The 26,022-nt window shown below is 43.1% G+C and overlaps 1 protein-coding gene across 4 annotated transcripts; it reads left to right on the top strand.

The window, feature by feature from the left end:
* Positions 1-1,113: 1,113 nt before the first annotated feature.
* On the top strand, positions 1,114-26,022 carry prc1b (protein regulator of cytokinesis 1b). Of its 4 annotated transcripts, XM_085972382.1 has the most exons (15): positions 1,115-1,377; positions 5,767-5,899; positions 6,663-6,785; positions 6,905-7,138; positions 7,427-7,597; positions 9,212-9,361; positions 11,387-11,534; positions 13,164-13,300; positions 13,581-13,676; positions 15,106-15,252; positions 15,729-15,839; positions 16,475-16,585; positions 17,789-17,977; positions 18,775-18,828; positions 22,562-22,648. In XM_085972382.1, exons 1-14 carry the CDS (start codon positions 1,364-1,366, stop codon positions 18,793-18,795), a joined length of 1,785 nt encoding a protein of 594 aa, XP_085828508.1. In that variant the 5' UTR covers positions 1,115-1,363; the 3' UTR covers positions 18,796-18,828; positions 22,562-22,648. The 4 variants fall into 4 exon arrangements, with proteins under 4 accessions (XP_085828510.1, XP_085828508.1, XP_085828509.1 ...); XM_085972383.1 differs by lacking the exon at positions 18,775-18,828 and having other exon boundaries at positions 17,789-17,900; positions 22,562-26,022; XM_085972381.1 differs by lacking the exon at positions 18,775-18,828 and having other exon boundaries at positions 1,116-1,377; positions 22,562-26,022.

The following is a 26,022-nucleotide window of genomic DNA, read 5'->3' as shown; positions in this document are numbered from 1 at the left end:
CGTCCCATCAAAACTGCCGGACAAACTAGCGCTAATGTTGAAACATACGGAGATTTTGAGCTCCGTATCTGGCAACAAACCCTGTTGCTTAGCAACAGCTTCTAAACAGTCGGCTGTACCTTGCAAGCGTCTCTGTAGCTTAGCAACAGCTTAAGCGAGACCTTGCAGAGCCTGACTGGTGGGGAAAAAAAAGCAACGAAAAGAAAAAAAACCTAACGAAACGGCTCCTGATTTTTGCCGGTGGCTCGAGCATTCCGGACAGTTAACCTCCGGATAAATCAAAGTTTCCTGTAATTGGTAGAAGGATTGGAGGGGAGTTGGAGAGAAATTTTTTCACCCAGAGGGTGGTGGGGGTCTGGAACTCACTGCCTGAAAGGGTGGGAGAGGCAGAAACCCTCATCACATTTAAAAAGTACTTGGATATGCACTCAAAGTGCTGTAACCTACAGGGCTACGGACCAAGAGCTGGAAAGTGGGATTAGGCTGGAGAGCTCTTTTTGGCCGGCATGGACCAAATGGCCTTCTGTGCCATAAATTTCTATGATTCAATGAAAAGAACAATTATGAAATGAAAAGCTGGCAAGGGATGATATTTTTAAAATTTTACTTATGAAAAAATTAGAGTACGATTGGTTTAAAATAAAGTTCTGCCGGACTCAATAAAGCTATAACCACAGCAGTGGAGCCTTTGACTGTGAGAAACCACATTAGGAGGGGTGGGTTCAGATTTTATAGGTTGCAGTGTGGTTTCCTGAGATTTTGCGAGTTCAGAATGGCTTTGAAGTAGGTTCCCCTACATAGAGATGCTCTGCACCCTCAGTGATGGCATTATAAGAGGCCCCCTAGCATTAAGCAAGACCTGACCCCGCCCCCCTCACAGGTTTAAAAATAGCTTTTTAACTAAAAAAAATCCCCTCAGTATTAATTTTGTTATTAAAATGGGCGAGTACTCTGAACACAAAGGCCTATTCTTCCCATTTAAGATGTAGTGTACAGCCTGGGTCAGCTATGGATTGGCCATGGTGGAGGGACAGGTTGGAGGGGCTGAATGGCCTCTGTGAAGGGGAAGCGCATGCGCCGATATAAGGGGGGAAGCGCATGCGCCGATATGAGGGGTGACGCATGCGCCGGCCGTTCCCACTCCTCGGGTGAGGTCATCGCTGGCTTGCGCCCGACGTCTGGGCGGCGTAACCAATGGGAGCCCTGCTGTGGGTTGGCGGTTGGAAAATTTGAACTGAGAGGAGTAACGGTCAGAGAGAGAGAGAGAGCCCGGCACACACCCCGAGCCCGGGGAGAGAGCGGACACCCCAACACCGAGAGACTTTCCGTCAGACCGCGGCCCCGGAGCAGCAGCAGCGGCGGCATGGTGAGGAGAAGGTGAGCGATCAGTGTGTGAGTGTGTGGGGAGGGAGCCGGCTCTGACCCCCCGACCCGCACCGACCGTCGGAGCCCGGTCAGGAAAAGTCCCCTCGCGAAGACGCGAATCTCAGCTAGTTGGAAAGGGACTCGGGGCACGACCGCCCCCCTCGGCCCCTGTCTTCCCCCCCTCGGCCCCTGTCTCCCCCCTCCCCCTCGGCCCCTGTCTCCCCCCCCGGCCCCTGTCTTTCCCCCCCTCGGCCCCTGTCTTTCCCCCCCCCCCCCCCCCTCGGCCCCTGTCTTTCCCCCCCCCCCCCTCGGCCCCTGTCTTTCCCCCCCCCCCCCCCCCCCCCCTCGGCCCCTGTCTTTCCCCCCTCGGCCCCTGTCTTCCCCCCCCCCTCCTCATCAGGGGTTGTTTGTCCACAAACATTCCCACTTCAACAAAGCAACAAGTATAGTGTTTGTAAACACATTAGGACCTTAAAGGGACATTATAAATGCAAGTTGACAAAAGTTGCCACCATTCCACCTATTAGTGTCTTACGGTTGAGATGTTAATGTGGGACCCCGTCTGCTCTCGGGTGGATGTAAAAGATCCCACGGGCACTATTTCGAAGAAGTGCAGGGGAGTTATCCCCGGTGTCCTGGCCAATATTTATAAAAGAAAGACTTGCATTTCTACAGCGCCTTTCACAACCTCAGGCCGTCCCAAAGCACTTCCAATGAGGTACTTTTGAAGTGTAGTCACTGATGTAACTAACATTACTAAAATAGATGATCTGGTCATTATCACATTGGCTGTAAAACGCCTTGGGACATTTTACTGCGTTAAAGGTGCTGTATAATTGCAAGTTGTTAGTGAATACTACTGATGTTATGGCTGAGTAAGTGCTTGTTTCAAAATTCCGCAGTGAGAAGTATTTGGTTTGCTATTAATTGGTCAGCCCTTGTTCCGCTCACCGGCGCTTTAATTCAGATTGTATTTTTAAATGATCCTGCTGGCAGTTTCCTTCACTGTTTGGGCAGAGAGGTGCTATGTATTGTAAAACCGGCTTCTGATTCAAACCGATGATGTGATTGGCAAAATCACAATTTACCAGTGCTACCAAAAATTTGGTTCATCAAATTGGATCACAGTCTGAACCACTTCAGTATAGAATATGGTTGAGCCATAACTTAGTGTCATCAGGTGCAACCCTCTCTTTAATGCGGGCACCAAGTTAAATGAAGCAGTGCCACTGCATCTGATGGCATGGAGAACAGTGGTTCTCTTTACTGTTGGAGATAGCAATCACAGCTGCAATATGGTCGCTTCAAGGTGCCCTTAATGCCAGCAGTGTTATTTTTATTTTAGTGAGCTGCCCCATAACGTTAATTGGACAGATTCCAGAGACCCGTAAAATAAGCTTGACATTCGAGAGAACGTTTCGTGTAACTGAAGAACAAACTTTGGGTGTGTCTTCCTAAGCAGACATTGGCAGGGAGTTTTTAAAATTCCAGAGCAAGGCACTGACTCGTTTTAACTGCCTGTAGGCTGACATGCTGCATTGCTTTGGGTAGAGCCATTATTTTAGTTCACCAAGAAATCCAATAAGGAATTCAGAAGAAACTTCTTTACCCAGAGAGTGGTGAGAATGTGGAATTTGCTACCACAGGGAATAGTTGAGGCAAATAGTATAGAGGCATTTAAGGGAGGCTAGATAAGCACGTGAGGGAAAAGGGAATAGAGGGTTATGCTGATAGATTAAGAAAGATTGGGGTAGGCTCGAGTGGAGCATAAACGCCGGCATAGACTGGTTGGGCCGAATGGCCTGTTTCTGTGCCGTATATCCTATGTAAATGTATTTGTTCAGTAGCAACATTTTAATTAAATTTTTCAATGCAGGGGTGTTAGAATATTTCTCATTCTACATTCTCTAAAGGGTTGTAGAATATGTCGCACAGAAGTAGGAATAGAGGTCAGCAATTTTTTTTTTCCTCCTGCGCCCTTTAATTACTATCACCTTCCCCTTTTTCACCAGGCAAAACCTTACCTCTGCCCCATCCCTGGTCCTGCATCCTTCTGTAGTTTCTCTCTTATCTCCCTCCTACCTTCTCTGAGCTCACCTTGTCAACGAGACCCACCTCCTGCTCCCTTGACCCCATTTCCACTAACTGATTATCTAACTTCCCTTCCCAGACCCTATGCTAGCTGACGTTATAAACGGTTCCCTTTAATTTGGATTCAGTCTCTCTCCCCATCAAAACAACCATCATCACCAATTTATTTTTGTTCAAGTTTTTGCACATTTTCTCGCTTCCTAAATCAGTGTCCATCTTTCCTGCAAGTCCACGTTTGAATCTCTCCAGTCCGGTTTCTATCCTTGCCACAACACTGAAACCATGCTAATCAAAGTCACAAAAACATCCTCTGTCACCGAGGTGTATTTTTCCTTCCTCGACCTTTCTGCAACCTTTGACAGTCAACCATGCCATTCTCCTCCAATGCCTCTCCTCCGTTGTCCAGCTGAGTGAGACTGCCCTTGCTTGGTTCCACGCTATAGAATTGTAGCCAGAGCATTTCCAGCAATGGCTTCTCTTCCTGCCCCCACACCATTATGCTGGATTATCCTCGACCCTCTCCGCTTCCTCATCTACATGGCCCCCCTCGGCGACATCTCCCGACGACATGGGGTCAGATTCCATATGTATACCAACAACACCCTCCACTACCTCTAAAGCCCTCCAGTACCTCTAAAGCCTTCCACTACTTCTGTGCTGTCAGACCACTTGTTCAACATCTTGGATGAGCTGAAATTTACTCCTGTAAGATACTGGGAATTCCAAAGCCATTGTCTTTGGTCCCCACCACAGACTCTGCATGTTTGCCACTAATTCTATTCCGCTCCCTGGCCACTGTCTCCAAATGGACCAGACAGTTCACAAGCTCGGCGTCCTATTTCATCCTGACCTGAGCTTCGACTCCATGTCCTCTCCCATCACAAAGATCACCATTTTGACCTCCAAAAATCACCCACCTCTGTCCCTGCTCTTGCATCAGCTCTAACTCTCATCCATGTCTTTTGCACCTCCAGACTCGACTATTCGAATGATTTCCTGGCCAGTTCCCATCCTCCACCCTCTAAACTTCAGCACATCCAAAATTGTTCTGCCTATATCCGATCCTGCACCAAGTCCCACTTGCCTATCACTTCAGTCCTTGCTGATCTACATTGACCCCTGGTCCTCCAGTGCCTTCAACATAAAATTCTTATCCTCTCCATCTCTGTAACTTCCTCCGGTCCTAACATCCCCTCCCCCAAACTCATGCGACCAACTTAAGCTGCATTAACAAAAGGACTCAGAATTTTTTGGCAAGATTAAAATGAAAAACAAAATGTGTTCTACCATTGCGACTGAACCCCTGGTCCTGTTTGGGTATATGTAGGAATTTTGACACTTTTGCATTATTTCAGTAGTTTTTTAACGTGGATAAATATCCAGAGAGTCCTCTATCACTGAGCTTGAAGTTACGTAGGATATACAGCGCAGAAACAGGCCATTCGGCCCACCCAGTCCATGCCGGTGTTTATGCTCCACTCGAGCCTCCTCCCGTCTTTCCTCATCTAACTCTATCAGCATAACCCTCGATTCCCTTCTCCCTCATATGCTTATCTAGTCTTTTTGATTTCAAAGTCTAAATCGATTGATTTTGTTTTTGATTTCAAAGTCTAAATCGTTAATATAAATTGTGAACAACAGTGGTCCCAGCACTGATCCTTGTGGGACTCCACTTCCCACCTTCTGCCACTGTGAATAGCTACCCTTTACCTCTGCTTTCTTGAAGCCAGCTAGCTATCCATTCTGCTACTTGTCCCCTGACTCTGCATTCTCTGACCTTGTTCATCAGTCTATTATGGGGAACCTTATCAAAGGCCTTTTGAAAATCTAGATAAATTACATCTACTGCATTACCCTTGTCTACTCTCTCTCTTACCTCTTCAAAAATTTCAATTAGATTGGTCAAGCAAGACTTTCCCTTTTGAAATCTATGTTAACTATTTATTATATTTTTGGTTTCTAGATGTTCTTCCATTTTCTCCGTTAGTGGGGATTCCATTATTTTTCCTACCACCGATGTTAAGTTTCTCTCAATGATCTGTGAAATAGTCTAGAATCTGATGTGTCAACAACAAACTACTTGCTTTTTTTTGACCTGAAGTCCTGCACTAATTAATATTTAGCAATATGATGTATTCTTCAGTTCTGTTATAGGATATTTCTCTGAGGCTCTCTAAGATCTGAATTTTCTAGTTTGGTTTGAGACGCAGGTGAAATTGAAAGTCCTTTTCACTTTTTAGCATTTTTGAGCAGATTGTGCTAATATTTTGCTGTCACCACAGAAATTAACCATTTTATCTCTCTTTGCAGTGACGCACTGGCCACAGAGTCAGTGACATGTCTCAATGGAGCACTTTCCCATCTGCGGAATATCTGGGAAGAGATAGGGATCCCAGAAGAGCAACGATTGCAAAGAACAGAAGTCGTTAAAAAGCACATCAAGGCAAGTGACAAATTATTTTCAGAATTAACTACTTGCACTTCAGTGAAACATCACAAGGTGCATTAATCAACTGTCCAAACCTAAGCTGTTCTGGTATTACAAGTATCGAGTTACACAGTAGCATGTAGCAAAAAGACCCCCTTGTGATCTGAACTGGCTGCTGTCTTTCATATGTGTTCGCACAAGACGTCCCTCCAATCTTTCCAAAGGCAGATTGAAACACTTAGTGCCAATAGGCCCCATATGAATTACACACTACAAATCCTTAAGTTGTTTTATTTTACAAACATATCTCCTTGATTTAACTAACTACAGATTCCTCCTCGAGCAAAAGACAATTTTTTTTTTTTAATGTGCTAAACCTCACTTAACTTTTCCTGGTCAGCCTTCTGATCCTGACGGGTTCTGGGTTGAAGAGCAAGTTACTCTTCGCTGATTCAGCTTCCTCCCAGATCTAGCTGGCTGTGCTGCTTTGTCTTTTTTTACTTTGTTGGGGTGCCAGTTTAAACAAAACATCCCATCAAAATGAATTGGGCCCTCCCTGTATCTGTTTTCAAATAGACTGTGCACTGTTAAACTTTACAAACGTGACAGTCTGACTTTAATACACATCTACAATGCCCGCAGCCTGTGGCTTTTTAAAAAGAAAAACTATATGAATTCAGCTAAAACACAACACAAACATAGCTCGTTCCCAAATCCTTTTTAAGAAAAAAAAGGTCCTGAAACATGACTGGTATTTATCTCCTTCCATTGCACATAGGGCCTATTGGATATGATGATTGCAGAGGAAGAAAATCTGAGGCAGCGGCTGAAAAGGAGCATTGATGTGTGCCAGAAGGAACTGCGTGCAGTGTGCCAGGAACTCAACTTGGCTGTATGCATGGTAAGAGTAAAATTTCACCACACACCGCCTCTTTCTGGAATAAGGGGGGAAAGGAGAGGGAAAGATTTCAATTTTTCCCCCCCAGTCTTGTTAACTGTTTAAACTTGCATCTGTGACAGCCAGAAGAAGATTGTACGATGCTGCAACTGGAAAAAGATCTGCGGACACAATTGGAGGTCCTCCTGAAGGAGAAGAAAGAGAGAATGCTGAAATTAAAGTGCCTTAAGGAACAAGATGAGGACCTTTGCGACATTCTCTGTACAGCATCCTTCTCCATTGATGCTGACGCTGTCCCCAGTGTTGAACAGCTCAACTTGTTTCGTGAGCACATTGCTTCACTTAATGTAGAGAAGGTAAAGAGAAATTTAAGATCTTGAAGCAGATAAATCTTGGAGTGTACCAACTCGGTTGTAAAATTGCATTCAACAGATTTACCTAATGTACACCTATGTGCCGTGTTGTAAGCGTCCCATTAACCCCTACTGTCTTAATGAGGTGATGTTACTGTGATCTGGAACCCCCTAATGTACAAATCACCACCTGCCTACACAGTATAAATGAAGCTCGAGTGTGATGTTCTTGAACTGCAGGTGTGGAACCCTGGACCGTTGAATTCCCTAATAGATCTATTTTATTTCTAGACTCGCAGAAGGGCTGAGTTTGTTGAAACAAAGAAAAAAATCATTCTTTGCATGGACGAACTCGATCAACTGCCTGATACCAGCTTTGAGAGAGATATTGTGTGCGAGGATGAGGATGCATTCTGTCTGTCTAATGAGAACCTTATGGGTCTGAAAACACTTCTTCAACAGGTGTGTAAATAAAATCAAGCAAGAACTACATCTATATCACACCTTTCACATCCTCAGGACATCCTGAAATGCTCCACAGCCAATTAATTGCTGTTGAACTGTACTCCCTTTTTACATAGTAAAATGTGGCAGCAAAGTCCCACAGATAGCAGTGAGATAAATCAGCAGTTTGCCTGTTCTTGGACGTGTTAATTCGGAATAAATGTTGACCAGGACACTGGGAGAATTTCCTGCTGCTCTTCCAATTGTGCTGTTGGCTCTTTTCTGACCACCTAACCAGGCAGATGAGTCTGAGTGGTAGGCATACTGAGAATTATTTTCAATTTTTGCCAAAGAAGGCAATTTTATCAAGGCCAACAAAGGATGAATGTGGCAGTGAAATTAAGCCAGTTCTGATTTGCACCCAGCCTGATATTGGAAGGTTACTGCCCACTTTACGAATGCAGTATACTTGTTGCAAGCTGTGATTGGCTGCCTGAGCAGTTTTCCTGAACATTTGCTTTAATCTGATATGTTTGTGCTGTGCATGCATTTCCATTTGGAGCAATTTATGCCCTATTTGTTCAGGCTGAAGCTCTTGGGGGATAAAATTGCAGTGTTTTGACTGTCTGTCAAAGCCATCCCATAATACCACAGATATTTTTGAACTCTGGGACTAGTCAGTGTTCCATCAGCTGCTGTTGCTCATTTATCTAATTGTAAGTTAGTGGCCCATATCTTTTTTTAAAGCACAGAAATTCCAATATTCTGTCAAAACACATTTTCATTTAATATCTTTTTACAGCCTGCTAAGGAACTGTTAGCCAGCTTCAAGGAAATTGATGCAAACTGGTAATCACTTAATACTGCAAGCTGCTTCAAATGATGAAAGTATTGATTTGATATGCAAACTAATTCGCTTCCCCTTCCAAACATATCGACTTAGCTCATTTGGTAGCATGTAGTCTGAGTCCGAAGGCATTAAAGCTCGCCCAAGGATTTAAGAGCATAATTTTAAGGATGTCCAACCTTTAAAAGCTGAGGAATCGAATATATGTGTCACAGCCAGTGCGTGGGTTGCATTTATCCTTGCAGCTTTAGGACCTGGGTTTGAAGCCAGGCCTGACTGGAATTAAAGTGTTTTCTGTTGCTGACTGTAAGTGTGTTTAATGAACTGAATCTGGGGCAGTCGTAACCCAACTTTTAACGGGCGTGGGCTCACAATACAAAACATGCCCTAATTTTGCATTAACAGGCATTGAGTTGGCAATCTCTTGGACCACGGGGTGACTGGTATGGGAAATGTAAATGACACACTGGTGCAATAGGAGTTGCTCTTATGTTGAAATCTAGGCCCATTGGGTCAAAATGGAGTGCCTTCATTCTGCATCGGACCAGCAACAGCGCCCTCTTCTCTGAACACACAATTCAAAAACATTTTTAAAGCTCTCAAGAAAACCATTCGCATTCAGCTGTTTGCATTGATGTAAATAAGACCTTGAATGTTGTAGAAATGTTTTAGCCTATATGTTCTCTGCTGTAGCTAATAGTTTTTTGTACACTACACTATGAATGGGTCTCCATTTTGTGTCCCTGTGTCTGGAATAATTAATTCTGATGCAATTTTCTCTTTAGTTGGAGGTGAAGAGAGCTCAGAATGAGATGAAGTGCTCAGAGCTGAGAGCTCAAATAATGAACCTGTGGGACTGGCTGCAGATTTCCCATGAAGAGCGTGATGCTTCTGCTGTACACATGATTGGTTCCAGGGCTAAGACAATGCAGGCAGTAAGTACCTATATATGTATATTCTTCTTGGGCAGTCCCTCGGAACCAAGGATGGCTTGCTTCCACATTAAAAATGAGTTCTCAGGTTACTGATGAGTCCAATGTGAGACCTACCGTCTCTGTCGCAGGTGGGGCAGACGGTGGCTGAAGGGGCGGGCGGGTGGCTGGGGTGCTTGGGTTGACTTGCGCATGGCTTCCACTTGCTCCCGGCGAAGAGACTCGAGGTGTTCGGTGCCTTCTCTGATGCTTCTCCTCCACTTTGTGCGATCTTGGGCCAGGGATTCCCAGGTGTCAGTGGGGATGTTGCACTTTTTCAAGGAGGCTTTGAGGGTGTCCTTGAAGCATTTCCTCTGCCCACCTGGGGCTCTTGCCGTGTCGGAGCTCTGAGTAGAGCGCTTGTTCTGGGAGTCTCGTATCGGGCATGCGGACAATGTGACCCGTCCATCGGAGCTGATCGAGCGTGGTCAAAGCTTCGATGTTGGCCTGAGTGAGAATACTGACGTTGGTGCGCCTATCCTGCCAATATGTTTGCAGGATCTTGCGGAGGCAGCGTTGGTGGTACCTCTCCAGTGCTTTGAGGTGCCTGCTGTACATGGTCCATGTCTCTGAGGCATACAGCAGGGCGGGTATCACTGCTGCTCTGTAGACCAGGAGCTTAGCCTGCACTAAGTACCCAGGCGAAGAGCAGATGCACAGTTAAACACGGATCTCTAAGAGTTGCTGTCCGAGTTCCGCCGCACCACCATTAGCTTCGTGAAAACAGTATTTCCATGTCTGCTTCACCACTGACATTGAATATCGTGACGTTGCTGTATCTGCACGGTAGATAAGAACTAAACCCACCACGGATATTTAGGGCTAGTAATTAGTAACGCAAATACCCTTTTAACAATGTGATTGTTTATTTCCAATCAATCTCTCTGGCATGAAAATTAACTATTGCAAGTGTGCAGTCTCATTCCTTCAGGTTTTGAATTTTTTGGAGATTTTTTTTAAAAAGTCAAATTCAGGAGAAAAAAAATTCTCGTTTTTTTTTTTCTCTTTCTCTCAATCCAATCTTTCCCTCTTTTTATTTCTCTTTCTGTACCAAATTTGACATTAAGTTCACCTCCTTTAATTCACCCTCCTTCTCAATCCTTCCACTATTTATTTCCCCAATCCTTAAACCTCATTGGTTAAGGAGATACCCTGTTGGTTGCCTTGTTCACTCGGGTCCCAGATGCCCTGTTTCCCTCGCTGCGCCATTATCAGCTCGCACTTTCAGCAACTTTATGGTTAAAATTGTTTTGAGCTGAAGGATGCCGGAGCAAGTCTAACTAATGGCAGAGACTGTTAGATGTCCTGCTACAGCAAAATCTCAATCATTAACATCTGGAACCGTAACATGCAATTCACTTGTTTTTAATGGAGGTGTTTAGACATTTACATTAAAAGGGTTAAACGCCTTGGAAGTAGTGAATAAAGAAATTGCATACAGACACATTAAGCACTTGCATGCTGATATTTGCAGAGTGTAATCGCAAACGCTTGCAGCTTTAAAAAAAAATGTTATCAGCTGTGCTGCTGCCATGGTTGAACCTTACCTGATATCTACACACATACTTTCCAGTAGGGCCCACTGGACAGTGATCAGGAATGGGAGCTCAGACTTCCCTCGTCTCTTAACCTGCCCCAGCACCCCCCCCCCCCCCCCCCCCACCCCACAAACCAACCATGCTGCCACCCATGCTGAGATCAGATAACATGATAGACCAAAAATCAACTGTTGAGATCTCCATACATCACTTTAATTCTATTCTGGCAGCCCGTTACTAATTATTTGATACCACCCTGTCCTCGCAGTTAGCAGGTTAAGTGGGTTTGCTCAAGAAAATTGATCTAAATGAGCTATTAACTGCTTCTGTCCAATGTTGAAAACTCCCAGGGATCTTTAGATTCCAATCCATGGTTTGTAGAGGTTGAAGTTAAGGAGCAATCCTTAGTGAGGAATTGCTGCAGATATAAGCAGTGTATTTTGTGGTTCAGTTACAGACAGAGTTGGAGCATCTAGAGGTACTGAAACTACAGAACATGAGAAATGTGATTGAAGCCATCAGGCAAGAGCTGGCATCCTACTGGGAGAAATGTTTCTTCAGCTCTGGACAGCGACAAGCATTTGCTCCATACTATGATGGTTTGTTTAAATTTTGTTCCGAATGACTTGGGCGTTTAATAGCTTTTCTCGCACGGCAGGGCACAGGCCTGCGTCTGTCGAATACTACTGTTGCTGGTTTCCTTTCCATTGGTATCTCCATGAGCTGTGTAGATAGCGATCCCTCTGCTGACGGTCGATGGGTACTGTTAACTACATAAATTAGGACCGGAACTAATCTTTTGGTTGTTTTACCTTTCTCCGCACTGTATTTTGTTCCTGTTTTTTATATGGTCAGTGACGTAAAACTAGTAAGCACTTGGTTTGAGTATAAAACAAGGCTTTAATCAACTGTTTCACAACCATGAGATTCTAGTTACATCACTAGTTCCTGGTTACAGAAACATCCTGAGCAAGCTGGGCCCATGCCCGAGTATTTATACTCCTTGGACGGCGCCACCAGCTGGCCGCCCAGTGTTATCTCGTGAGTCATTTCTACATGAATGGCAAGATTCATGACGGTCAGTTCATAAGTTTTTTCTGGTGAGAGGGGCAATTGTAGCCAACTGAAATGAGGATAGATGTTTCATGAATCTGGCCTTTGATGCGAACACAATACTTTGGGGGAGTACCAGTAGGTAACTCCGATTCCACATCACTTGTTGCATATTTCAGCCGTACTCGAACCAGGCTACTATGATTTGAAATATTTCAGCGGCTGCTTAAAGTTTCTCTGAACTTTGCCACAATTGGCAGTTGGGGCACTGGCCTGTGTTATTGGGATCTGTGCGCAGATGCATTTTCACACCTGTTCCCAGCTGGAAAAGTGACTGAAATACACGTCATAAAATAGTGGCAACTATTGGGGAGGAGAGAGAAAGTGGAGGATAGTCTGCTGATTTGGTAACGCAAAGCAAGGATGGAGGTGAATTTGACTTCCATTCCGTTCAGTTGCCAATCTGCTTCAAGTTGAGCCGGGGCCGAGCTGATCTGACGCTGCCGTGTCTCCCAGCTTTAGAGGGGTGGTGGGGGCGAAGAGGAGTAGAAGGGAAGGGAAATCTGAAGGAGTCATCTAATTTGTGTGTCCACACTCTTGTAGGCATTAGGCAATGGGTGACATAAATAGGGAATCAAAAAAAGGACGCTTCTACGCAGCTTCCAGTTCGATACGGGAGCGGGCTCGTTTAAAACATTTTTAAAGCTGGGAAGGGAGCGGGCTCGTTCCCTAAAAAAGCAGAAACCTCGTGCTTCCGGTCGTTGGAGCTTCCAGATTAATGCGCAGTACGTTTCTGCGCAGCTTCCGGTCGTTGGCAGCAGTCACAGCATTAAAAAAAAGGGAAATACTAAATATGAGTAGTATCAAGTTGGAGGAAGAATGTCAGTGTCCTACTCTTCTAGTTTTAGGAACTTATCTCCTTGTTAAGCAAATTTGTCCTCCTAATCTTTGTTTCTATGTCGAAACATTTGAGTTGAAAAAGGTTTGGTCCAATCACCCAGAAATTCCAAACGGCAATTGGGGTCGTGCAGGTTTTGAGTCTCTTCGCTCAGAACTGAAATTCAACAGAGCAGCAGTTTTGATGAAAGTTTAGTTTAGACTGGTGTGATGTACATTTCACTGGATTCGATTTATAATTTGCTAAAATTCTTTTTTTCTTACCCTCTTCTCAAAAGAGGATTACACAGAGGCCTTGTTGCAGCTCCATAACCTGGAGCTCAATCGATTAAAGCAGTATTATCAAGCACACCAGCAGCTGTTTGAGGGTGTCTGGAAGTGGGAAGAGAATTGGAAGCTTTATCTGGGGTTTGAGGTGAGAAGCAAGAACCTATTCTATACAGTAGCACTTGGATTCTGTTGGTACTTAAGTTCGTTCTGATTAAGCAGATTGTACTGTGATACTGCTGTTACTCGAACCCTGCCACTCTTTTTTGGGCGGTGGGGGGGTTCTTGACCAGGCCACAAGACACGGGCTTATAGCAACTCAACCCCTCTGGCTGCCACTTGCGTTCAGAGTTGGACAGCTTACTTAACCAGGCTGACGGAGACCTCATCAAAACAAATGATGCCATGTTAAAATGTTGTTCTTGCAGAAGAAAGCATCGGACCCAAACCGGTTCACCAATCGAGGTGGCAACCTATTAAAAGAAGAGAAGCAGAGAACAAAGCTGTATAAAATGCTGCCTAAAGTACGTAACGCAATAGTGTGTCTGTATGTTGAATATGTTGTATATTAGCCACGGTTCACAATGTGGGCTTGTCAAAAATGGTTCTACCCTGTCCAATGTGATAGCAATAGAATCGTCTTGACTTGCACGGTTTTATTTAAACTGGGAGTGGTATTGGGTGAAGTAGTTTGGAACAGTTATTTGAAATTGTAAAATTAGGATATCTGCTGGGTGAGACTCATTGTGATTTAATAGGATATTCAATTGTACTCAGTATTTTGACATCGTTTTCTGCTAATGCCTGGTGTAACTTTTTTTTTAACCTGATAGTAAATATAGGAACAGGAGTAGACCATTCAGCCCCTTGAACCTGTTCTGCCATTTAATTAGATCATGGCTGATCTGTACCTCAAGTCATTTTACCTGCCTTTGATCCATATCCTTTGATACCCTTATCAAATAAAAATCTAGTGATCTCAGTCTTAAAATTTTCAATTGACTCCGCAGCCTTGAGTTCCACATTTCCACTATCCTTTCGTGTGGAAAAAGTGCTTCCTGAAAGGCCTAGCTCTCTCTTTGTGATTGTGCTGCCTTGTTCTAGATTCCCCCACCAGAAGAAATAGCTTCTCTGCATCTACTCAGCGCATCAAGGTGTTTAAAATGATTCGATAATCAACAATACCAAAGACTACGAGATGGACTTGTATGAAGTAGGCTTTTATTGACTAAGAACTAGAGCATGCCTCTGCTAGTGAATCCATCCTAAGAGCTCCCGGGGGAAGGGTGGTGAGTCACCTTTATACCCGGGCTTAGGGGTGGAGCCAGGGGCTGAGACATGCCTGGACTTGTACAGGGTTAACAGTGGTTTACCACACAGGCATGTACAGGTTAACAGTGGTTTACCACATACCTCAATTAGATCACCCCTCCACCATCCAAACTCCAGGGACTACAACCCAGGTTTATGCAACCTGTCCTCATAACTTAGTACTTTTAGCTCCAGTATTAATCTATGATGTACCCTCTCTAAGGCCAATCTATCCTTCACGAGGTGTAGTGCCCAGAACTGAATACCATACGCCAGATGGGGTCTGACCAAGGTTCTGTACAACTGAAACTTCCTTCCCTTTGTACTCCAACCCTCTTAACATAAAAACCAACAGTCCATTAGCCATTTTGTACCTGTGCACTAGCTTTTAGTGATTTGTGTACCTGCACACTCGGCCCTTTGCTCCTCCACAGTTTATCGTTTCTTGCCATTAAGAAATATTCCAATTTGTCTTTCTTGGAACCAAAGGTGTTTAAAATGATTCGATAGAGTGGATTGCGTCATACTAAAGTTGAATCCCAAGGCAGCTAACGGTTTCTGGAGGGGCAGGGGGAGGCTGTGTTCATTCGGCAACTTTGTACTTTTTCTGCAAGGGTACTAACAAATTGCTGTGTATTTTAGCTGGAGGAAGAGTTAAAAGTTCAGATCGATGCCTGGGAGCAGAAGCATTGTTTGCAGTTTCTGGTTAATGGACAGAACTTCATGGATTATGTGACAGAGCAATGGGAGCTGCATAAATTAGAGAAAGAGCAGGAGAAACAAGAACGGGTGAGGTCAAGCTTTAATTTAACTTTGTTCATGGTTGCACTGTTTTCTGTGATGTGCACTATTGCCTGATTGCAGTCTGATTTATCCAATTACAGATCTCTGCCAGTGTTGCTTCTGAGTCGACCTTTGGGAGGGCTTGCATAGGAACAGAGTTCCCTCCCTTCTGTAAAAAATTTAAATGGCCTGACTGAGATTGCAATGTAGGGTACACTGATGTAATGTGCCACTGGGCCTGTACATTTAACTGCCTAACGATGAATGTTGTCTTGTGTGTGTTTGTCGGATTGACTTAACTTGAGGGTCTCGACAGCTCTTTTTTTCATAAGGCGTAAAGGCTTTTATCTCCTTCGGTGGAACACCAGGTTCCAGAGGTGAAAAAGTCTCTGTTCCCATAGTACCAGACGTTTAGGAAGTAGAATCTCATCTGCCTCTCGGGTGTATGATTGGGGATTAACAGGGTCTTGTCTGCACTGCAGCAACTGAAGAAGAGCAGGCTGATTGAGGTGGAAATGCTGTATGGCAGTGCCCCCAAGACTCCAAGCAAGCGAAGGCTTAATGGAATGAATACGCCGGGGAAATTACGGAAGGTAAGGGCATTTAAAAACTGTTGTAAGCTGTACCTTTTGTCTCTTGCTTTGAATACGCACACAACGGGTAATCAATACAGGTCATTTTCAATTTGCAAGTGACCTATTCCCACAAGCCTCTTGGTGATTGTCACTGATTGCTTTGGTAATGAGTACAATTTGGTGTCTGCCATATTGATGACTGCTGGTAAACGGTCTGTGTGTATGTCTGTCCCAGTATACCTGTGATTGGGTCGGTGATATCCTCGAAGGATCCAGATTCTGATTGAACCCATCCCGTGGGGTTTGGGGAGCGAACCACTTGATTATTACTTTGCACTACTCCACAGTATCCATCGTCCTCGGTGGTTGAGATTAACGCTATTTGCTTTTCAACTCTTCTGCATTGTGGGTATTGAACGTTGGGTGTTGCTGCATGTTTATTGCAAAGTTGCATAGTATGGATGGTATAACAATTGCACCATTTGCTGCTGTTAATTGTACATTGCTTCTGCTGAGCTACAAATCTAAGCTTTGTATTTTAAAATGTGAATTCAATGTTGCCACTAAAACCTACTTGCGCATGATGTGCTGTTGCTCCTTTTGCCCCACAGACCCTTGCGTTAATATTTCCTTTTTACCTGCTTTTGTCTTAGCTGAATGGTACAACAATCTCCAGTGCCACCCCCAACAGCACCCTTCGCTCTGCCATTGGCGGTAGCGTCTGTTACTCACCCGTCTCCCGACCCCCACTGTCTGGACGCAAGGTCAGTCACCAGCCTGCACGCTTTGTTTTGTTCTCTAATAAATGTGCGATCAGGTGTCTGTTTCTGGTTAAGATTACAATTATAGGGGTCAGTATCTCCTATTGTAAGAATATATTTATGAATTTAAAAAATGATTGAAGCTATACCTGTATTGTCATTTGTAAGCACTGCTAATCTCTACCTCAGGTTAAGACTCTGCGGTGACGTAACTTTTTTCAAATACAAATGTCTTTTTCTTGTTTTACCTATTCTTTTCTAAAAGTTCCTGACCGTATTCTTTCTTTCCCCAATTTTCTCACTACCTCTCCCGAAGGTGCTGATTGTTGCTGGGATACAGTTCCATAGGAATCAGCAACCCGTCAGTGCGTAGCCTGAATAGCCCTTTGTGTAAGGCTAGTCAATGAGTGCTGGCTGGTTGGTTGGCGAGAGCGTCACCGTCAATTCTGATTGTGTCCTTGACCAACCTTCAGAATGTAGCACCCCAGCTGGTTAACTTGACACAGACAAGGTGTGTACAGCTATTGCATGCCACCTGAGCTAACGGAGGAATCTTACTGCCGATCTCCTTGGCGGACTTCTGGTTAGAATTGTGTGGCTACCTTATGCTAGAATCAGTGCTTTTTGATCTTGGTTTCCATTTATGTAAAATTCTTTTAATGCAGCCCGACAGTATAAAAATGTCTTCCAACTCGAGTTTGATTGTCATCGTACACAACAAAGGCAGAAATTGTGCGGGGATCTCGCAGTCTTACTCGGGACACCGATCCTTTGTTTCCAAGTTTAATGACACGCTCACGCAGTACTTTACTGTGTGTGACGTACAGCTCTTGTCCACCTTATGAAATGAAGAGTTATGTCTTTTTTTAAAGTTAGTTATAGAGCTTATTTTGTGTAGCAATAACAATATGCCATTGATTCTCACTTTTTTAATATATTGAGCTATCCCTATGTAAAGGTATTCACAATTGCTCTCATCAATATTTCACCCTATTGTTGCATCAGCTCAAAATAGCCTTTCCCGAAAACCCAAGTTTGGAGGGCAACATTTATAATTGTACTACTGGGCGATAGTGAGGTGAACATAGTATAAAAAGTTCAGATGCCAAAAATGATGCTTTCCTAGTGACAACACTAGTAATTGACATTAATGCTGTTGCCTTCAGGATTTCCAGTCTAATTCGCTCTTCTTCCTGCTCTTTTTAGCCAGGACTCTCTGTGCGCACACCAGGATGTTCAGCTACAAAGCCCCCACGCCTTGGCCTGATTGAAAGGAACAAAGAGAATATTTCTCACCTAAATGCAACAGCAATGAGTGGTGCGTCCACCGCCATCTCCACCCCACAACATAACCTCAGCGTAAATTCAGTTGCCACCACTTATTCTGAGTTTGCGGTAATTTCATTTTTTGCAGTCATCTACCAATCGCTGTGGCAGCACACAGTTGTTGTTGGAGGTCATGGGGGAGGTGCAGGTTTGGAAAGTAGAACAACGTTTCACCCACACTTTTAATCAGCATATTGTGGGGATGGGGGGATGTAAAAGGGTGTGCCAGTAAGAGAGTCTTGTGATTTAGAGCCCATGCATTAAGGACTGTTCAGTACAATTGTTTCTTTTATATATTTATTTCAAATCTTTAATATCGCACAGCACAGTTTATGCAGCTATTAGCTTGTGACCCCATTCTGACCACCTTGGGGCTAGGGAATGACCTGGATTATAATCATCCAGTCTATGATACATATTGTATTTGTAGCATGTTGTGGGAGTGATGGAAATGCAATTTTCTTTGGTCCATTTGGCTGCAGGTATCCCAGAACTCGAGCTCGGCCCCAAGTGCAATTTGTTTCAGTAGTGTGGTGGAGTGCAGGTTAAATGTTGGTTGGTTTACTGCTGCCACTTGGGATAAACTCCTGCTCAGCAATTTGATAGTGTAGTATAGTAAATCAATCAAAAACTTCAGTTCTTGGATACCTGGTGTTAATGTTTATTTTTAGTAGATTTATTTTAATGGTGTCCAACAGTTTGCAGATGGTAGCTTAAAAATGTTTTGCATGATCTTGGCTTATTGAGTTGTGGGACTTGGACAGAAGGTGTTCGCACTCTCTCCTGAAAACAGTGAATCCACCCTGTTCTCTCCATCAGCAGTTACTCTGGGAGTCCTGATAACCTATTTTATTCTGTGTTTGTAGATGGATTCAGCTCCACTGTAGGAGCCTGCACAAATCTACTGCAGCCCTTTGCAGGTCGGTATGGTAACACACCATAGAGGGTTTCCAAACTCAATGTAGTGAAAGAGTCTTAACGCCATTAACTACACAGCCCTGTTCTCATACCTGTAGATTCAAGGTGCTCTGATATGTGTCCACCAAGTGATTAGATAGGTTTATCAAACTGGGTTCATGTAATTCTTCATTGACTGAGGATTATACCCCCTCAACCTGCAACACTTCTGTTCTTTAAACTAGAAGCATTAATACACTGAGACTAACGCACAAAGTATCCTGTGTACAGTTACTTCTCTAACAGCTAGTCTGGATGCTGCATTGACAAATGTTGTAATTTTATAAATGGGCAGGTAATTGAAAGTTTTTTGTGTATTGTATTTTTAAATTTTCAGATCTCTTTTCCCCATGTAATTTAGTGTATTTCCAATTAGAGAGGTTGGGTATTGGGTTAGAGTTCATAGTTCCTGACTGTGTGCTGCCATTTTGTTTCTTTGTTTGTGGTTGCTGATTGTTTATGGCATGCTTGCATGAAAGCTATTTTACTTGCACCGTTGGGCTCTGTATCTGCTTAGTCACATTGCTTTTAACCATTTAGCATCCTTTACTCTATAAAACTAATGCTTTCAAGACTGCAGGAGTAATTACCCAGTATAACCTTACCCTGTCCTTTTGTGATACCTGACAAGTGCTTCCTATAATTGTTACCAGAGGAGGTATCCTGTGCCACCAATGGCCATGAACCACCATGGGCAATATACTTTTGTCCTTTTGGGGAAACAGATTTCCCTCCCCGAGCGTACGCTGCTTTATCCTGGGGAAGCTGCATCTGATGGCGCACACCCCATTGCAGTTGGCATGATAAAATATTGAAATATTTATAATTGATCATAAAATGCCAACTGATACACAACTGATACCAGTGGCAATGCAGGCACAAAACTAGTGTACAATTAATGTGCAAATTTTGTGTGCTGAGTATGTCAGTTATTGTATTGCCAGTATCTTTATAAATTCCCTGCAAATTTGCACTCTTGTCTTGGTTTTTGGGAAAGGGTCACCTGGAATACTGTGTAGATAATGCAGTTTTCCTAACTATACACGTGGAATTTTTTCGTCTTGATGGCAATACTCTGTTTCGTATAGAAACTGAACGCCATATAACGAACGAGGACGATTCTAGATGGTAGGTAGGTGACCTGCTCTCGTGTCTCGTGTGCTCTGTAGATGCAAGGAGATGGTCAAGAGTAACTTGTCCCTCTCTGATGGTTTGCTTCTATTCAGTATTTCTTAGTGCTGCCCTTCACCCCAGCAGGTGGGGAATTGTAGCTGCACACTAACAGACCATTTTAATGGCTTCATTTTCTGCTTTACAGTTTTGCCTGCTTAACATCTTTCTTTTCTCTATGTGCACTGAGCATGTACAAGTCAGCAAGTGTTTTGTTTAGTTTTCCTGTCCATATCATAAATCAGCAATTCAAATCCACTATTTGCAAAGGTTAGTAGATCAGTCCCGCTGTAATACTCTATACCAGGAAACACTCCCAGGGATTGGTAGATGGTGCTGCTTTAATGGTCAGTTTGGATCCTATGCTTGCAGTATTTGGATAAATGATGGACCTGCAAAAACCACAGTTTCTCTCTTCTGTTTTGCTTCGCAACTGAATTATTGCTGTGGGACTAATGCAATGTGAATCCAATATAGCAAATGATTTGAGCTACAAGATTTGATTGGGGAACTGAAGGACCGTTGCTTAAAGTATAACTAAAGCACTTGCCCTCTGAAACATCTCCTGTGTAGTTGGAATGCTTCAGCTGGTTGAGGAAGTGAGTCACTGATGTGAACATCAGAAAGTTTAGAGTTAGCTGATCTTAGTCAGAGCAGTAATAGGGGTGCTGTATTGGTAACCCAATGTCCCTGGGTTAGGGAGGGGAAAATCAACCTGAATTCCCACACTCGAACATAGGAACAGGAGATCATGCAATCCCCTGAAGCCTGATCCATCATTTAATTAAATCATAGTTAATCTATACCTCAGCTCCACTTACCTGTCTCTGATCCATATCCCTTGATACCCTTACCTAATAAAAAAATATATATATATATATCCGTCGCTCTCAATCTTGAACATTTCAATTGACCCAGTTTCCTTCCATTACCCTTTCATGTGGAAAAAGTGCTTCCTGATTTCTCTCCTGGAAGACACCACTCATTTTAAGATTGTGCCCCCATGTTCTGGATTCCCCCATCAGAGGAAATGGCTTCTCTGCATCTACCCTATCGAATCCTTTTATCATTTTAAACACCTGAATTAGATCACCCCACAACCTTCTAAACTCCAAGGAATACAAGCCAAGTTTGGCAACCTATACTCATACTTTAACCCCTGATATTCTGCTGAATCTGCCCCGTTACCTCTCCAGACACTGGGAGCAGTCTGATGGGCCATAATGGTCTTCTGAAATGACGCAGGAATGTACAGGATCCGAGAAGAGAGGCGGCAGGAGCAGCATTAGTGGGTAAAGGAAGGGCGGAATGTACTAACATTATAATTGGTGTCCCTTTAGTTCCCCCTTTGAATTTTGGTTCAACAAATGTGAAGTTTGCAACGTTGGGTTCACATTTTTTTAAAGCTATTATCAGTCATGACTACAATATGGTTAAAAATGGCTCAATCATCTTTCTTCCTGGGAAAACTTTGTCAAGTGTAAAAGGTTTTTACTGTGGTCCCTTCCCTACTGGCATAATTCCGGGTTTCAGCTCTTTATGGTGAAGGAAAACCTGTACAATTATCCTACATTTATCATTGACCTGGTGTTCCAATATATCCAGCTTCTCACTCGAAGCTCTGATCACTCCCACTGTATTTTAATGTACTGCAATATTGAAAATATTGTCGTTTTCCCAACTTTTCTCAAGTAATTGCTTCAGTTTAGGTAATTAATTGAAACCATGGGAGCTTAATTTTTTTAATATTTGAACAAAGCACTTTATTATTTCTTAATGCTTTAACTGTGTGACACACATGCTCAGTGCTCGCGCCTCAGAGCACTCTTGGGATCTGACCTGCACTGCAAACAAAGCTGTTCCTAATGAGCCATACTGCGGTGTTTTCTTGGGTCATGACATTTGCTACTTTCCTGGTCAAAAAGTAATGGCATCACACACCTCAATCTCTCTCGCCACTTTTTTTTTTACACCTCTAACTAATGCATGACCTGCATTCTATCCAAATGCCTCCCTAGCGAAACTCTGAATTGTCTTTGCTGTAATATGAGGAAAGGTTTTGGTGACTTTTTTGATGAATGATGCATCTAAGAAACTGAAATTTGCCTGTGTGATGCAGGAAACTTTGTGATATCCGGGACCGGCGTGTTGCCGATCTATCAAAACTGCCGGACATACAAAGTTAATGTTGAAGCATACGGAGGTTTTCATCTCCGTATCTGACAAAAAACACTGTTGCTTAGCAACAGCTTCTAAAGAGTCGGCTGCAGCTGCAAGCGTCTCTAGCTGAAGCTGTTGCTATAGCTACGGACCTTGCAGTGGCTGACTTGGGGGGAAAAAAGAACGAGAACTAAAAATAACTTATAGAAAACGGCTCCTGATTTTTGCCGTTAGATCGAGTATTCCGGACATACAACCTCTGGATAAACCAAAGTTTCCTGTATGTCCTTTTTGAACATATCGTACTAGTTTAACAGGTATTCTGTCAACTTCATATGTTTTTGTTTTCCTTTTTTTCTTTTCCAGCAAGAACTTTCAAAAGCTTCCAAGTTTGATTGTCGGTCGCGGATTCTCAACTCGACAACCACCAACATCCATACCTGAATCAGTGGCGAGATACCGGCGGGGAGCTGGAAAGTTGGGGGCACACACAGCTGCATGTGCACAAAATGAAGTCTGCATACTGTATACGTGTTGCATTAGAGCTGGCGTGTTAGGAAATATATTACTTCAAACTGTAAATGACAGGTTATGTGAAAAATGCCACAGCTGAGCAGAGGGGTAATGGTAAGCTTGACCTTGCTGTGCAGCCTGCATAAAAGTGTCATTGCCAAAACGGGGAATTGGAGAACAGGGGTTTAAAAGTACATTTGTTGTTTTTACATGTGTTTTAATGTGAAGAAATTCAAATGGATCTTCCTACTGAATAGCCCTACCCAGTGCAATACCGTTAATTAAATATAAAGTACTAATATTCGTGATGTTTCCAACAGTCACTTTCCGCAGAATCATTGGAGAGGGGAGGAAGCAGAAGGAGAAACGATCTGGAGTCTTCAGGGTTCGACTAGAATAGTGTATTGATCCACAAAACCCTGTCCTCTGAGTGTAATTTTAGGTGCTAATTTTTGGTCTGTAACTTATGAAGTTGGTTGCCAACTCTCTTTTTTTAAATCAGAATTATCAATTTTTGATCACAGATCATTCTATACAATTATTTTGAGGCCTCAAAGGAGTGAAATAAGCTGCTCTAATTCCCCAGTTCATGCTAAATGTGGCGAGCCCAAACCCTTCACTATTGGTGCTCATCGTATTTTCCTAATTTAGTGTGTTTGTATGGAATGTTAAACTTAATGAAACTTCATCAAGAACTTAGGAACGTAATCTCCATATAGTAGCGTACAGCTGTTTCTGTATGCATTAAGTTCAACCTCCTCTTGTATCACTGTTTAGCAGAGATGGAACCACACAATAGTGTAGTTAATTGTACCAACTAAATGACTGCAAATTAAATTATTATTTTTTGGTTTGGGAAGCGATGAAGATCTTGATGATTAATCCAGTTGGGGCTTTGCATGAATATTGACATCTAACTGGTTGTAAAAGTCATAGCCCACCTCTGGTTCGCTGTGGTTATTTTTTTCACACAATCTTATGGCTTTTGTCCTTTTTAATTGATCGTACCCAGTTTTAAATATTTTAATTTCTGCACATTTAAATTGTGTAAATATTCTTTTAAGCTAATCATGAGGTTTTGCACCTTTTTTGCATTTTCATTTATTTATTCTTGTATTAGCCTTCTCTCAATGTTTTACAAAAACATACTGTAAAATAGTTGTATGGGCGGTGAGGGGAGCCTTTAAACACTAACCATAACTTCATAGTGTGCTACAGAGACTTTATTTAGTTGCTACCAAATAGTGTAGTAATGATGGCTGGTCTGGCATAATTTTTATCTTCTATTTGAGAAGATTCCGGTTTTTGATATATGTTCGACAGTGTTCTTCCTATGTCTGCCTGAATCTGTTCCATGACTGTAGGTACTGCATTTATTCAATCTTGGAGTGAAGAATCTCCAATCTTGGGGCAGATTTTCATAAACTTGAGTTGGGTTAAAGGGGAAGGAAAGCCTAGGTAGAGTTCCTTTTTGTTTTGGAGTAATCTCTCATTTTATGTTAGGGGGGGGGAAAAAAATGTGTGTAGATAAAAATCTTGTTCTTTTTCTGGCTTCTGTGGAGCCCTATCTAATTGGGTCTGATGAATCTCGACATTACCAGGGAGCGGTCCATTGAGTCCCAGAGGTGACTTCATTGGAAACTTGAGTCCATGATTTCAGACTTGCCCCCGAACTGATCTGGGAGTTGGGCAGCACCGCACGCACCTTTTTCAGTGGAGCTGCTCTGGGGTGTGAGAGGCTGCTTCCTGCTGTTGATACTGGGCACACTGACAGAGGGAGCCCTGGCCTGATGTATCTTGTGGTCAAAAAATCCGTTTTTTTTAATGAACTGATATAAACTTAATGTATGAAATTTCAGTTGGTGTGTACTACAAATTAAGAAGTCAAATCAATATTAATCTCGAAATTCCCAATTTAAAAAAATCCCATTCCCTACTGAAGATAGGTTACAAGAGCGTCAAAGGATGTTGAACAGTTTATTTTTGTAGTGCAGTTAAACCGGAAAATTCTGAGAGTACGCCGACAGATCCATCGGCTAGAAGATAGGAGCAGGAGTAGGCCATTCGGCCCCTCAAGCCTGTTCCGCCATTCAATGCGATCATGGCTGATCATCCAAATTCAGTACCCGGTCCCTGCTTTCTCCCCATATCCCTTGATCCCTTAAGCCTCAAGAAATATATATAACTCCTTCTTGAATATATTTAATGAATTGGCCTCAACTGCCCTGTGTGGTGGAGAATTCCACAGGTTCACCACAACAGGAACTGTTGATAAAAGGCCGACACCTGGAATGTCCGTCTGCCTTTTCTCTGCAGATGCTGGTGGATCTGCAGTTACATTACTGATAAAGTAGATCTGATTTTGTTGTGCTGTAGCTCACACATTGCTGCTGTAGCACCAACTATGCAAAAATTGGCATTATAAAAACAATATTTTTATATAAAATGGAGTACTTTGAAACACTTCCCTACTTTCCTACCCCAGTGAATTAATTGTTCTGATTTGCTGAAAGCTTGTGCTGTGCCTGTTTATGAAAAAGTCACGGGGCAGTGGTAATTTTAAGCATTGTTTCAAATATTCAAATTCAGAACTGACTACCATGGGCCGAACGTGTAGACAAGGTGGACGGGCAAAATTAGCGCTTATATTTGTACTGCAATCTCTCTGTGCATCTAGAATTCTCTGTCTCTGTTCTAACCTGAAGACTATTGGACTTTGCAAATTGTTCAAATATTTTCGTGCTGGCAATTAGGAAGTCAACATGTTGGACATCTTTTTAAAAAAAAAACTGTAATGTCTTTTTGTAAAATTTATAAACATCTGATGTGGTACAAAGTCAGGAAGGTACCAAGTTCAAACTCTGGCCTGTGCTGAGTTTGCCAGTCTTAACCTGGGCAGTGGTGGGAACCACCATTGGCTTCAGTGTCCCAGGCTAAGAGAAGGGGGGGACGGGTGAAATCAAACGGGACTCCTGTGGCTGATTATCCAGTAACTCCTGAGGTGTGTACATGTTGGACGAAGACAGGGTTGATTGCACTTGGCTGAGATGCACCCCACTGCATTATTCTGTAGGCATTCACTGCCGAGGCTCCGACATGATGAACTGGAGGGCATCAGGCACCGTGGAGTGTGACCCCAGTAAGCACCAGCTGGGGGAGAACCTTTTGGGTGACTCAAACAGGCTGTAAATGGCAGCATTGGAAACTGAAATGTGTCTGTATTCTGACCATTGTTTTGAACTTGTCTAAACTTATACAGTGCTATGTAATAAACAGTCAAAACTGAAGCTCTTTCAGTTAAAATATCTACTAAA

The sequence above is a fragment of the Somniosus microcephalus genome, chromosome 32 (genome assembly GCF_052327205.1).
Source record: "Somniosus microcephalus isolate GS21.2 chromosome 32, FLI_Smic_1.0, whole genome shotgun sequence".
Taxonomy (NCBI): domain Eukaryota; kingdom Metazoa; phylum Chordata; class Chondrichthyes; order Squaliformes; family Somniosidae; genus Somniosus; species Somniosus microcephalus.
Note: the sequence above shows the minus strand (reverse complement) of the source record. Positions and strands in the feature narration are given on the sequence as shown.